The 13,362-nt window shown below is 37.5% G+C and overlaps 1 protein-coding gene across 1 annotated transcript in view; it reads left to right on the top strand.

The window, feature by feature from the left end:
- The window catches only part of NEGR1 (neuronal growth regulator 1), an 861,650-nt gene that overhangs the window by 682,893 nt on the left and 165,395 nt on the right, over nt 1-13,362 (top strand). The window contains exon 6 of the mRNA XM_021678114.1: nt 6,539-6,690. Within this exon, the coding sequence (XP_021533789.1) occupies nt 6,539-6,690 (152 nt within the window). The remainder of the gene's footprint in view (nt 1-6,538; nt 6,691-13,362) is intronic.

Raw genomic sequence — 13,362 nt, 5'->3', positions numbered from 1 at the left:
CCACTCGTCTAGGTTATGTTTTTTTCTGCCATCCTTGACTATATTCCACAGATACATTTTGGAGAGAGATTTACTACAACCCGAATATTTAGTGAACCTAGGGGAAGAAAAACAAACAATAATCAATGCTGAAGGTATGTGTTGTCTGGCATGTAGTTTGAGGAGGAAACAGGGCAAGAGACCATTTTCTGCCTCTCATCTTGGGACTGTGAGTAGCCTGAAAGAGTGACTCCACTGGGAGCAAAAGACAGCTGCTGGAAGAGACTGATGGGCATGGGTAAGCCTCACATGGATAGTTAAGAGGCCTCTGGTCCAGGGAATCTGCAAATAGCTGGCTGAAGTGAACCCTACTATTTTTTTACTTTCTATCCCATTAGATTCACCCCACAGGTTGGATCAGGCTTTCCTGGTGCATAGACCACATATTACTTGGTTATTTAGCTCCACTGGTTCTATTCCCTGGCTTGACTTAATTTTCTTAAACCACTCATGACTTCTGCCATGTCTTTCCAAACTTAAATACAGTATCCTGGTTTCTACTTAATGATTTAAATACCAGTTGCTACTTGGGACAATACCCTGAGTCAGAAGTTCTGGATTTGAATGTCAGTTCTACTACTTACCAGATGATAGAAGATAAATTAACTTAATTTTTCTAAACTTCTTTTTTCTTCTCATCTGTAAAATGGGACTAGTAATGTTTGCCTCCGAGGGTTGCTCTGAAGATTAGTTGACATACCTTTGAAAATGCTTAAATGTTTTCTGAATGTCAGTTTCCCACAAACTGCACATCAAACTTTTTTGTACAACATTGAAATTCTTTAATGTTAGATTACTTCAGTCATAAGTATGTTGAGAACAGCTAACATTTTGCACATACATAAAACACTCCTGCTCACATTACAAAGACTAGAGATACAGCCATGATTCAGAGCCAAAATATATGTAAGCTAGAATACTGTCATTGAAAGAGGCATTGAGATGTGTTGTACAAGGACCTATATGCCACCTCAGTGTCATCTTCACATTTTTAAGTGTAGCCAAGGTCCTTAGATGGAAATGTGTCCTATTTGTCTTTTTCCCCCACCTTTGGTTCTTAAATCAGTGCCTTCAGCATGGGAGGTATTTAATCATCATTTGATGACCAAATAAAACTTCATTTCCATTAATACCATATCACTCGTGATGTTTTTACCATCAACGATGACTTTTTCTGAAGCTTTTCTTTTTGAGTTGTATCCTTAGCTCATACCACCTCTTAGAATTGAGAAATCTGCAATCCATTGTTGGAAGTAACATTCCTTTTCTTATATAATTCTTATGATTCACAAACTACCTTCTTACCCCTATTATCTTCCATCTCTGCTGTGCTACCACCCAAAGATCAGTTAATAAGAACATAATAATCTTATCCATTTATATAACATGATATATTATTAGCATATTTCCTTTAATTCTAGTCTGATAAAACATCTATTATCATTTGAGAACACCTCTCCCACTCCTATTTCAAATTAATATTTTAAATGTTGTTGTCTGATACGCTTATGTATGTTTCCTATATTAGCCATGAAGTATTTCAGTGACTATTTGCACTTGAAAGCTTGTTTCTCCAGAATATTTATTGTTATTCCTGACCTGGAAAGGCAGATAGTAAACAGTAGTCCCAAAATGTGTCATGAGGCTCGATTTATAAATAAAATGAATGAGGTCTGGTATAGCTGTTTATTTCTGCAATCTTAACAATCAGTGCCAATGGCTTTGTGGTCAGTTTTGCTGTTGGATGTTGCAGTGGACTCTTCTGTTCATCCTAGTTACTGTCCGAGAGAGGCTATGATTGTAAATTTCATGAACATTTCGTGAGTCCAATATATAAGTATCCTTAGTTATTAGCATGCTTCCTATGTGGTACTTCTTTCTGAATGACACTTGAAAATATAAAAGCCTGTTCTAATTCAGAACTAGTTAGTTGGTCAGGCTGTGTTATTTATGAGTTGCCTGCATCATCTACTGGCAGGGCAGATAGCCTGCAATTCACAGATTTATGATGCATTAATGACAGGCAGAAGGAAGAAGAGTGAGGGCAATTGTCCTCAGTATGTGTCTTTGTCCATCTAGGCTGCTATAACAAAATACCGCGGATTAGGTAGCTTATAAACAACAGAAAGTTATCTCATAGTTCTGGAGGCTAGAAGTCCAAGATCAGGGAGCAAGCATGGTCTGGGGAGGGTCCTCTTCTGGGTCACAGACATCTTATTGTATCTTTACATGACAGAAGAGGCTATGGGAGCTCTCTGGAGCCTCTTATAAGGCACTAATCCCATTCGTCATGCTTTCACATTCATGATTTTTAAGCACCTTCCAAAGGCCCCACCCACCAATACCATCACTTTTGGGGCTTAGGTTTTTGAAATATGAATTTGGGGAGGACACAAACATTCTGATCTGAGTGGTATGGAACAAACCACCATAGGTGGTAGAGGGTAGAGACCAGCAAGGTCCACAGTAATGGAAGGATCTTATAGCCATAGGGTCCACAGAAAGGTAAAAATGCAAAAAATAAAAATGCTCAGGAATTTCTAAACAAGCACCAAATGCTGCTGGTCTACTTCTGAGGGAAGGAATACTGTATTTAACCACTAATTCAACAAAATTGTTTTCTCTCTTTTTGGGGGGGAGGGACTATAAAAAAATATCTCTTATTCTGTAATTTAAGTCAATACAAGAATGATTCTCTTAGAACTTGAAAGACTTAAGTATTTAGGGAAAGGAGAGAACTCCAAATAAGGTAATATTCTGGATTTAGTTCTCTGGTTTTATTGCAAGGTGTATTGTGAACTATTGCTTGAGTTGTCACTTAAGATTTCACATCACTGATTTAAGGAAGTCTGGTTTCAAACAAGTCTGGGACGGATATGAAAAATTCTGGGTGCCTGGGTGGCTCAGTTGGTTAAGTGTCTGCATTCGGCTCAGGTCATGATCTCAGGGTCCTGGGATTGAATTCCACATCGGGCTCACTGCTGGACGGGAAGCCCGCTTCTCCCTCTCCCTCTCCCTGCCATTCTGCCTGCTTGTGCTCTTTCTCTCTGTCAAACGAATAAAATCTTAAAAAAAAAAAAAGAAAAATTCAGTGGGGCCAGGGTCCTTCTGTTAATAGGCTGATATGTGCATGTTTGAAAGCTATCAAGAACTTTCTTTAACACAGAATAACAATTTAATTTGTCAAATATATGTTTTTATTGATAAAAAATGATTTTCTTTACAGAAAATATAACTATATCCAGCAATTTTCGAATAAAACTCTTTCATAAAGAAAAAACAATATCATCAATTGAAGAGCTCTTTTTTTTAATTTGTTTTTAGTCAAAGATTGAAATTACATTAGGGACAGACATGATGGGACTTATAAATGTGGTTCAAATTTCTATATCCAGTAACTAAAGGTAGAAGTATTCATCTTAACAGGGTCCCCATTGTGACTAAGATAAACTCAGTTGCAAACACCTGTTTGTCTGATTGATCCTTCTCTTCAGCTTCGACCTTCTGAAGGGCCTCCAAAGATCTTCAAAGACATGTGCTGCCCAGCCAAGTCCCTAATCACCTAAGCATAGGACTCATCTTTCTAGCAATGACAATTTTCAGAATTGATCTGAATAGCTGAGAAAGCCCCTCGCCCCATGTACCCTCAGGATTCCTGCAGGAAAATCACAGAAGTACACCTCCAGAGATATATATCATCTCAGAAGTCATTCTCCCTTAAGGTCAGCTTTGGAAAGTCTGTCTCAGCCATCTACTGGGTAAAGATAGGTTCTTACAGGGTATTTGAGGAGCTAGCATTTTGAAAACTCCCAACTCTAGAAGAAAGTAAGTTTAGGACTTCTCCAGTAATCTCAGAAAGGTAGCTTCCTTTAAAGGGAAGTACATCCCCCCAAGGAAGATAACTTTTCTGTTTTATTGGCCTTCATCACTTGCCAGGCTAGGGGGAGCAGCAGGAGTATTTACCCCTGCTGTCCCACGGACATGCCCCTCTGGTAAGGATGCACACAGCAGCGCCGGCCAGAGGCCAAGAATGGGTCTCTACACATACAGAGTGTGGATATGCTGCATGACTTAGCAACACATGGGGCTTTGCCCTTAGACACATTGAAGGGCAGAGAATTAGAAGCCAACTAGAAAGACAGCCTGAAGGAACATAAGCAAATAATGCTGTCAAGTTGCTGACTCTTCTCTCTTGAGATTTTCTCCCCAGAGTCTAGCCAAATGAAGACCCTGACTAATTTCTTCTTCGTTCTTTAGGACCAAAATGAATCTCAGTTTTGGTAGGTGGGGCACAATGGGGATTTAGTAGTCCAGGATGTTGCTGAGCCCTCTGGAGAATGTGTCCAAAGCATAGACATGGGCAGATAGATTTGAGCCATAATGCCAAAGACCTCTGGACAATGAAGCTGTGGATTTTTATGCATAGTGTATACTAATTGGTTAAAAATTAAGTTATTAATGTGATGTAGGAAAATATGCAATAATCAGGATGGTATTTTGGCATAAATGTTGATAGATTTGCAATATGAGACAGGGGAGTAAAAACTGCCATATCCTTGATATTTTATGCCCTATTTTCTTGTGTCAGAGTTGCAGATCATTAGGTTTATTGCTCAAGTTAAAGTTTTTCAATGTTTATTTAACTCAAAGTTTTATTAATCTGATTAAAGTTTGAGTTTTGGGTAAGTCAAATTCAGCTATTACATGAAATATAAGTAATTCCCAGGGTAATCAAGCATGGCTGCTTATCTTAATCTGCATGTAACTACAGTATATTTTATCTAAATTCAGATGCAAGTCACATGCATCTGAATGCAAAGGAGTTCAACCTAAACTCTCAGGGGAATGCCACTTATTAGCATCTTCATGATTAAAGAAATATTTAGTACTAAAACTTGAACATATTAAGAAAGAAAAAAATGCCACACCATTTGGGCTATGAGCTTATATAGCCCATATTGTGATCAGCACATCTTTTCATCGTAAACTTTGGGGTTAGTTAGGGAGACGTTATCATCTGGTTGGCATCCTCATTATTTCAGAATTTGTATTTAGAAAGAGAATTTCTTGAGAGGGCTTACCAATCCCTGTGTTGTGGGGATGTCACCCCAACTCTGTTGATCTCAGAACTATTTGCTTTTTTTTTTTTTAAGATTTTATGTGTATGAGAGAGAGAGAGCAAGAGAGAGAGCACAGCAGGGGAGGGGCAGAGAGAGAGGGAGAAGCAGACTCCCCACTGAATAGAGAGCCCGACGGGCTCAGTCCCAGGACCCCAGGATCATGAACTGAGCCAAAGGCAGATCCTTAACTGACTGAGCCACCCAGGCACCCCAAACTATTTTTTTGTACTATTGAGTGCTATGCAGGACTCAAATATAAAATAAAGTGTGTCCATATGGCCTTGCCTTTTGAGGAATTTAAAGCAATTCAATTTATTTGGGTTGAAAAGACCCGTGTGCCCGGAAACGGCTACAGAGAACAATGCAAGAATGTGACTTTGGTTTTAGAAATCCCACAACAATTTAGAGAGAAACATGCAGAGAGAGAGAGAAGGAAGAGTCATTTAAGGAGCATTAGAGTGGGCGAGATAGGACACAGATCAAACCTTAGTGAGGAGGGAAGGATCCAGCTAGCAAGAGATACAAGGAGCATATGACCATTGGATGCAGATCTGGAAAAGAGTGAAGCAGGAGTGGGCATGGCAAGCCCTGAGAACAGAGACACTCTGCCAGTCTATTGGAGAGTGAGACTTCTGCTGGTAAGCCCGGAGAGAGATTGTTGGGTAGTCAGGGTGGAATCAGGGAGAATTGAATTTTATATTGAGGCCCAGAAAGGTTAGAGAACTTTCCCAGCTGCATTCCTAATATGTGACTAAGATGAGACCACTTGAAATGCTCTTCTCAATGCTAGGCCGCTGCGTTTTTTCTGGGTTTAACAGCAAGTCACCTGTCTGGGCCTTAAGTAGCTGCTGCGAAGTGGTGTTGATCCCAGACTCAGAACCATCTTATCACAGTTGTGGGGTTAACTTTCATGGGGGTTATTCAATAATATCATCTGAAATGGCCTAGACATATCCTAGCCAATTTTTCAGAAACCATCAGTTTGTGTGTTTTTGATAAAATCATTATATTTAATTTGCTTTACTCTTTCTCAACTTAGCAGATGAGATACCATTGCTGTAGTGTACTTAGTTTTCTAAAATACAAATATTGTATTTCTAAAATACAAATCAGTGTATGAACAGGACATGTGGCAATCTGAATTTAGCTTGTTGTAGAGCACAAATCATCCCATGGTAACAATCTACAGCTGTCAAACAGCTTCTCCTCCCCGACATCTACTAACGTAAGGAAAATATAATTGCATTATATTATCACATTATATGCTAACGTGAGTGTGGACAAAACTGTCTGTGGGTTGCCATGACAACCCCGATGAAGCTAAAACTAAAGATGGTATTCACGATGCCTGTTTACCTAGAGTTTATTTTGTCTTCTAGGCTCTTCAATGGCCAACAAGGAATCATTATTCAAAACTTCAGCACAAGGTCCATTCTCACTGTTACCAATGTGACCCAAGAGCATTTCGGCAACTATACTTGTGTGGCTGCCAACAAGCTCGGCACAACCAACGCAAGCCTGCCTCTCAACCGTAAGTAACACGGTATTGCCAAAATGCTCCCGGGGGCCCCTTGGCTCCTGACCATCAGCAGAGATAACACCTGAGAATGGCGTATGTTCATTTGAGAACTCAGCCTGATGTGACACATCCCTTACGCAGAGGAGACTTGGCCCCTAAATGGTATGGGTGTTGGAGAATTTTTGAATCCCTATTGAAGTCTACATGTGTTTAGAAAGATATCTTAGAGCTGAGAAAAGGGAAAAATTACCTAAATAATAGGACCCACTGAAAAATGTCTTCTGACTGAAGATGGTTTGGTGGGCTTTTGTTTTTTTTGTTTTGTTTTGTTTTTAAAAATGTGTTACATTAGCCTGAAGCATAGGTTAATTTTGGCTGAATTTACTCTTGGTTGGTTTTCTTTAGACATTCATCTTGGAATAGTGAGAATTTCACATGCCATATGTAAAATGAAAGAGTAAGTAAATGATCATGGACAGAGTATTTTATCCATATAGATGTTTTTACTCAAAACTGTATTTGAAATGCAGCTTAAGGTTTTGCTAAAATAAATACTATATTTCTAATATATCTTGGTTCCTAAGGTCTAGAAATGAAAAAGGAAGAACAAACATGAGGATTAGGTGAAGGGAGTGAAACCTAAGCTGATGTTTTCTCTTACAATTACTCGTAGTGTTTTTTAGGAGCTGAATAAACAACACATTTTCATAACCATAAAATAGTCCTAATTTTGAAGTGGAGTATTTCTCAAAATGTTCAAAGATTAGGCAGTATATACTGTCTTTTCAGTTCAACAAAGTTATCTGAATCATCCTTATCTTTTATAGTTAATATTTTTATAGTAAGCTGACATACATATATTTATGTTATCATCCTGTGATATTAAGCTGTTTCTGAAAAATGCGAATATTGTGTAATTCATTACAGACATGATCACTTCCATTTTGCAGAAGGATGGGACGTATAATACTTCTACTACTTAAAAATATAAGAAGTTTCATGATTTATGAACTTGGAATTACCACAATTAAAGTACTTCTGATGTTAAATAAAATATATTAGTTGTTAATAGAAAATAATCACTTGAAAAGCATTTGCTCTCTATGCACTTTAAAAACAACACATCACTTATTATTCCAGCTTAATATTACTTAATATTTCTTAATACCCCCACTCTGAAAAACACTGCTTGCCATGCAATAGCCATAGTATAATAAACTTGCTTAAGTTTCTTCCATGAGGATGATTTATTTAGTGTAATTATGAATAATATAAACCATTAAAAATATTACAGAGCAGTGTGAATTCCAATTTAATATAAATATTGATACTTCTTTGGTATACTATTAATATTTTAAATGATTTACATATTCAAGAACCTGAAAGAATAAATGAATTAAAAAGACAAAGTAAAGAAAAATTTAAAGCTTAATAACGCATTAACTTTTTGCTGTTTAAATTTCTGAAACACATTCTGACTTTTGAAACTGAAACATTAATGAGTGTGACAAATTAAGAACAAATGTCACTTACTTAAGTGTTTGTGGTGCTCTGGCAACCTTAACACAATCATTTGGAAATAATGCACTGCTGAAAGGGCTTCTAAGCATGGTGTCTTTAGAATGGACTCTAATCATCTCCCTTTGCCACTGGCTTCCTGGATGTAGAGGTGCTACGAAATACTAGAGCAATTTGATTAATTTGTCAACAAAGACATAATATGCAAATCTTATCTGTAATTATGAGCATAGCCCTAGAAGTCTGAAAAATGTCTATATATTCAGAATTCTTGTATGACCTCATTTGAAGCTCTTACTTCACTGAGCATCTCTGTTTGTACAATAATTATCTGTATATGCTTTTCATCTCTCTCCAGTATTTGTTTGTTTGTTAAGAATATAGGATCAATACCTGATTCATTATGTTCTCTCTCATATCACCAAGCAGGGTGCTTGCTATTTAATAGGTAATCAATAAATCTTTAGGGAATAAATGAATTTGTTAAACATTGAATAAGTGATTAAATGGCTAATGAATAAATGAATGAACTGGGTTTTAAATGTAAAACATGTATTTGTGATCTCTAGATATGCAAGGCAATAGCAGGAGGATTACAAGTAACACTTATTGTGAGCTTACTGTAGACCAGATATCATTCTAATCTCTTTATATGAATTTGTTCATTTAATTCTGTGATCCAAAGAGGTAAATTCTATAATTTACTTCTTACAAATGAGGAAACTAAGATGAAGAGAGATTAAAAGTATGACCAAAGTCAAATGGTTAATAAGTGACAAAGCAAAACCCTGAATCCCTCAGGTCTTGCTCCAGAGCCCAAGTTTTTAATTCTTACATTTCCCTGCCTCTTACTATGAATGTAAAAGCATCAATGGAGTGAAAGATAAATTGCATCATTTGCAACATATTCTTCCAAAGCTAAACCCTATACATATAACATATTTGTCCTTCTTGTGTTTTTTATCAACTTTTTTTTTTAATAATTTAGGGTGCTATTCTTCAGCATATAAAACTTTTTAAAACAAGTGTTTAGATGTAAACAGCATATACCAGATATCAAATTTAAGTATATGAAAGATGAATGGGCTCAATGTTTGACTGAAAACTTACACAAAAATGAGACTCAGGGCCATTTAAACACACGTTTTTATGGCATTTTAAATCTCTTTGGATGGTACAGTTATCCAACACAGGCATTGTGAATCTACAAACTGTATTATGCGGAAAGGCAGCTTTCTTGAAGTCCACGTGATGCTAGCTGGAAAGTGCACTATGTCACTTGAGAAGAGCTTCTGTCAGCTCTTCACAAGGTCTATGAATGGGAGAGTCTTCAACCTCTAAATTGATCCAAGACTAGCAGCCAGTCCTAAGCTGATCTAGTATTGGCCTATGACCAGCTGTTAAAAACCTATTGCTGAATATCAGCCCTTCCTATAGTTAAGGGAGTGTGTAAAGCTAGCTTGCCCACTTTCTTGTCCAAGAGAAAAGAAATAGACACCAAAAAATCTGCCATTTGTGTACATGGTGATATTTGGAACATGCCATGAATAAGAAAATTTCCATGTTTTCGTTGTTTGTATCCCTGATAGTTCATACACTCAAAGACAGGGTTATCAGAAATGTGAGTTGCTAGTATAGTGTTTATACATAGCAAACACTCAAACTGATTGATAATAGCTTTCTAACAGAGCTTTAGCCATTAGGAATCAGCTCCCCAGCCATAACTACCTAGGATAGATTTTGGACTGATACAGTCTACTCCTGGTTTGTAACAACTTGCATTTCCTAGATCATCAAGAAGACAGAAGGCAAGAAGCTATAATTTAGAGCTTTGCTATAACTAAGACCATCAAAAAAAAATGATTCAACATTCTTTGGGGTGTGTGTGTGTGTTTCACATAAAATGAGTCAAGCAGGACTTTGTTTGAATCCCAGTTTTACTCCATATCAGTTATGTGCGACTTTATGAGTAAGCAAATGCCAAAGCCTCAGTAAATTCATTGATAAAATGAGGACAATACCAGCTCCCATCTATAGGATAAAAAATAAATGGGATGATGCATGTAAAGCATTTATTACTCAGCCTGGAACAAAATAAACAATAAATGTTAGCCATTGTTATTATATCATATCCTCTAAGAGCACTCAGTTCACAAAGCAATATATAGATGGCTGACCTTATTTGTTGACCCAGTGCCCAACACTTTACTACAGGTTTAGATGGTAAACTGTCCCTGGCAAGCCAGGGGGAAGGCAGGCGAATCTGAAATAATGTCCCAACTCTAGCTCATAACTTAACCTCATCCTTGGTCAGTGCAGGAAGCAGGCTTTGTGGTACTAATTCCAGATTAAATATGATGTTTGCTGCACAGAAGTTCAGACATCTAGGAGATGCAAAGAGTGAAGGCAAAACTAAAATAATTATTCTATTTTCAGTCTCGAATAATTTATTCAATACCAACCTTCATTCGTCATAAAAATATTGACTGCCTCCAATGTACAAAGCACTGTACTCAATGTTGAAAAGAAAAGAATTAATTGATCTGGAAACCGATCCTCAGAGAGTTCTCAGATGAATGCAAGGAGAGAGATAAGACCCAGAGAACTGTAATGCAGTACAGGAACAATAGCATCCTAAGGCAGAGAAGAGGCTCTTAATCTGGTCTTGAGGGCTATGAAAGGACTGTCACCCAGAGTAGGTAATATCACTATGAGAATTATAACTAAGATACAACTCGAAATACCATTTTAGCCACCACTGTGTCATTTTCAAAGGCAGAAGTTTGCAGAATTCATTCAAGAACAATCATGAGCACAGTGTACAGTGGCACAAATGAGAGAATGATCAACTCAGTCCCAGTGACTGAGGGTAAGCTGTAGAGATGACCCTTGAACAAAGGACATGATAGGATTGAGCCTGGGTATGAAATGATAAAGGGGTTGGGAGTGGGAATACTCTAATATGAAGCAGCTACTATAAAGACACGGAAGTATGAAACAATCTGATACATTTGAAGACATGGTAGTATCTTCATATGGTTAGAGTAAAAGGTGGGAGAAGAGACTATTGAGAGATGACTGGACAAATTGGTAGAATTAAGACAGGAAGGGCCGCAAATGAGCTTGGACTTTATCCTTCTGGTTTTGGAGAGCCATTGAAGGATTTTTAATAAAGGAAGGTTATGAACAGATTTTCTTTCTGAAAGACATTCTTAGGTAATGTGAGGGCTCAACCCAGGTATTAGACTGACAAGAAGATAATTGCAAAAAAAAGAGGGGCAGAGGTGAGAGAGGAGAGAGAAATCAGGAGAGAGGAGTTAATGACCAAATGTGGAGAGAATGAGAAAGGAACTGTAGGAATCCAGGTAACTCCCAACATTTAGTTGGGTAAGATTAACCAGGATAGAACATGAGAAGAGGATTAGCATTTTCAGATGTGGGGAGAAGGCAGAGATTGAAAGAAGAAAAGTGACTTTAATTTTAGAGATTTAAAGAAGAAAAGTGCCTCAATTAGAGGCAATGTTCAGTAGGTAGCTGGATGTAAAGTCCAGAATGGAGATGCGATTTCCAAGTTATCGGAATGGAAGTGGTCATTTCAGTCATGTATAGCAAAAAGCTGAGCAAGGACCAAAATCCAAGTAAAATCAGCAGTGAGCAGAAAAGTTGAAACACCCTGTAGAAGCTCGTGGATTCAGTGTGGACAGAGATGCCAGAGGAAGATCAGTGTCATATAAGGCACAGGAGGAGACTCCTTCAAGAAGAGGGTTGGTCAGCAGTGTTCAATGCTACAGCAGATCAGAAAAGTCTGAAAATCAACCACTGAGATGAAGAACACAGGCTGATGATCTGCCTTGACACTTTAGCCGCTGGTCTGAATTGGGCTTGCTTTATGATTAATATGTCCAATGGCCGTGTCTACATCAACCACTCCCTGACCGGCAACGTCAAAGATGCAGGACATCAGTCTTTGGTGATGCTTCTTGTTTTTCTGCAAGCCTCCCTCATTCTCCATTTGCTAGCCTCTTTTCTCACATTTTTCTTCAGTCCCAGAGAAACAAGAAAGGACTGATTTAAAATGAAGTCACCTTAAACCCCTTTGCCTTCCATGGCCTGTAGGCTTTCGACTATAATAGTAAGAGGACTATAATTCTAAGCAGGGATGTTAGTAACTTCATCAATAGAATTACTTTACGTAAAGAATATATAATTTCTCAAGTTAGGGGAAAGCAAAATTTATGTTAGGAAAACTACAGGAAACCTAGTATACAATGAATCCCTCACCTTCTAAATTATCTGTCCAGAAATTTCTGAAATATAACCTGCAATGAAAACATCTGTGTGTGTGTGTGTGTGTGTGTGTGAAAGAGAGAGAGAGAGAGAGAGAGAGAAAGTATCTGTAGATCAGTGTAGACTAGCCTCAAGGAGCAAGTGCTTTAACAAAATTAATAATAGATGACAGCATGCTAACTATTCATAGCAAAATTCCTTATTAAGTAAAAAATTTGGGATTCAGAATTATTTGGGATTTTATATTATTTTTCAGTTGTGTTTTTTATTTCCTGAACATGAGCAACTGAAAGAGATGATTCCTTTAAGTCTTCCCCTTAAAGAACGTGAACTGAATGATCCCATCCTGCCATCTATGGGTCCAATTCATCAAATTTACACCATTATTTGATTGTAATTTAGTAACCAATAGAAGTCATTTCTATAGGTAAAATATGTTGTATATGTTTTGCTTCCCACCTTCTTAAAAAAAAACAGATATTCATTATAAGACACAAAGAACCACAATCTAAAGGGAAGTAAGGAAAGAGATTAGTTAAGAAGGAAAAAATCTTAGCCACATAAACAAAGTGCTTAAAATTCACATAACTTTGGTTTAATACACCTTTCTCCGGGGACCTAATATATGAAAATATTTGGGACAAGTCAAGCTTTAATATTAATAGTCTTTGCATACAGGCCTACACAGATATTAATACTGCTCCAGTGTGTGGGTGCCAAATTCCTCTTTTATGTGTTTCCAAAAGTGGGGAGTATCAAATCTATTGCTAGAATATAGGTCCTAATGATGTGATAAGGACTTCTCTCCTTTTCTTGTGTGTGTGTGCGTGCGTGCGTGCGCGCACACACACGTGCACACACATGCATTTATTCAAATAA

The sequence above is a fragment of the Neomonachus schauinslandi genome, chromosome 4 (assembly GCF_002201575.2).
Source record: "Neomonachus schauinslandi chromosome 4, ASM220157v2, whole genome shotgun sequence".
Lineage (NCBI taxonomy): Eukaryota > Metazoa > Chordata > Mammalia > Carnivora > Phocidae > Neomonachus > Neomonachus schauinslandi.
This window is presented reverse-complemented; position numbering and strand designations above follow the sequence as displayed.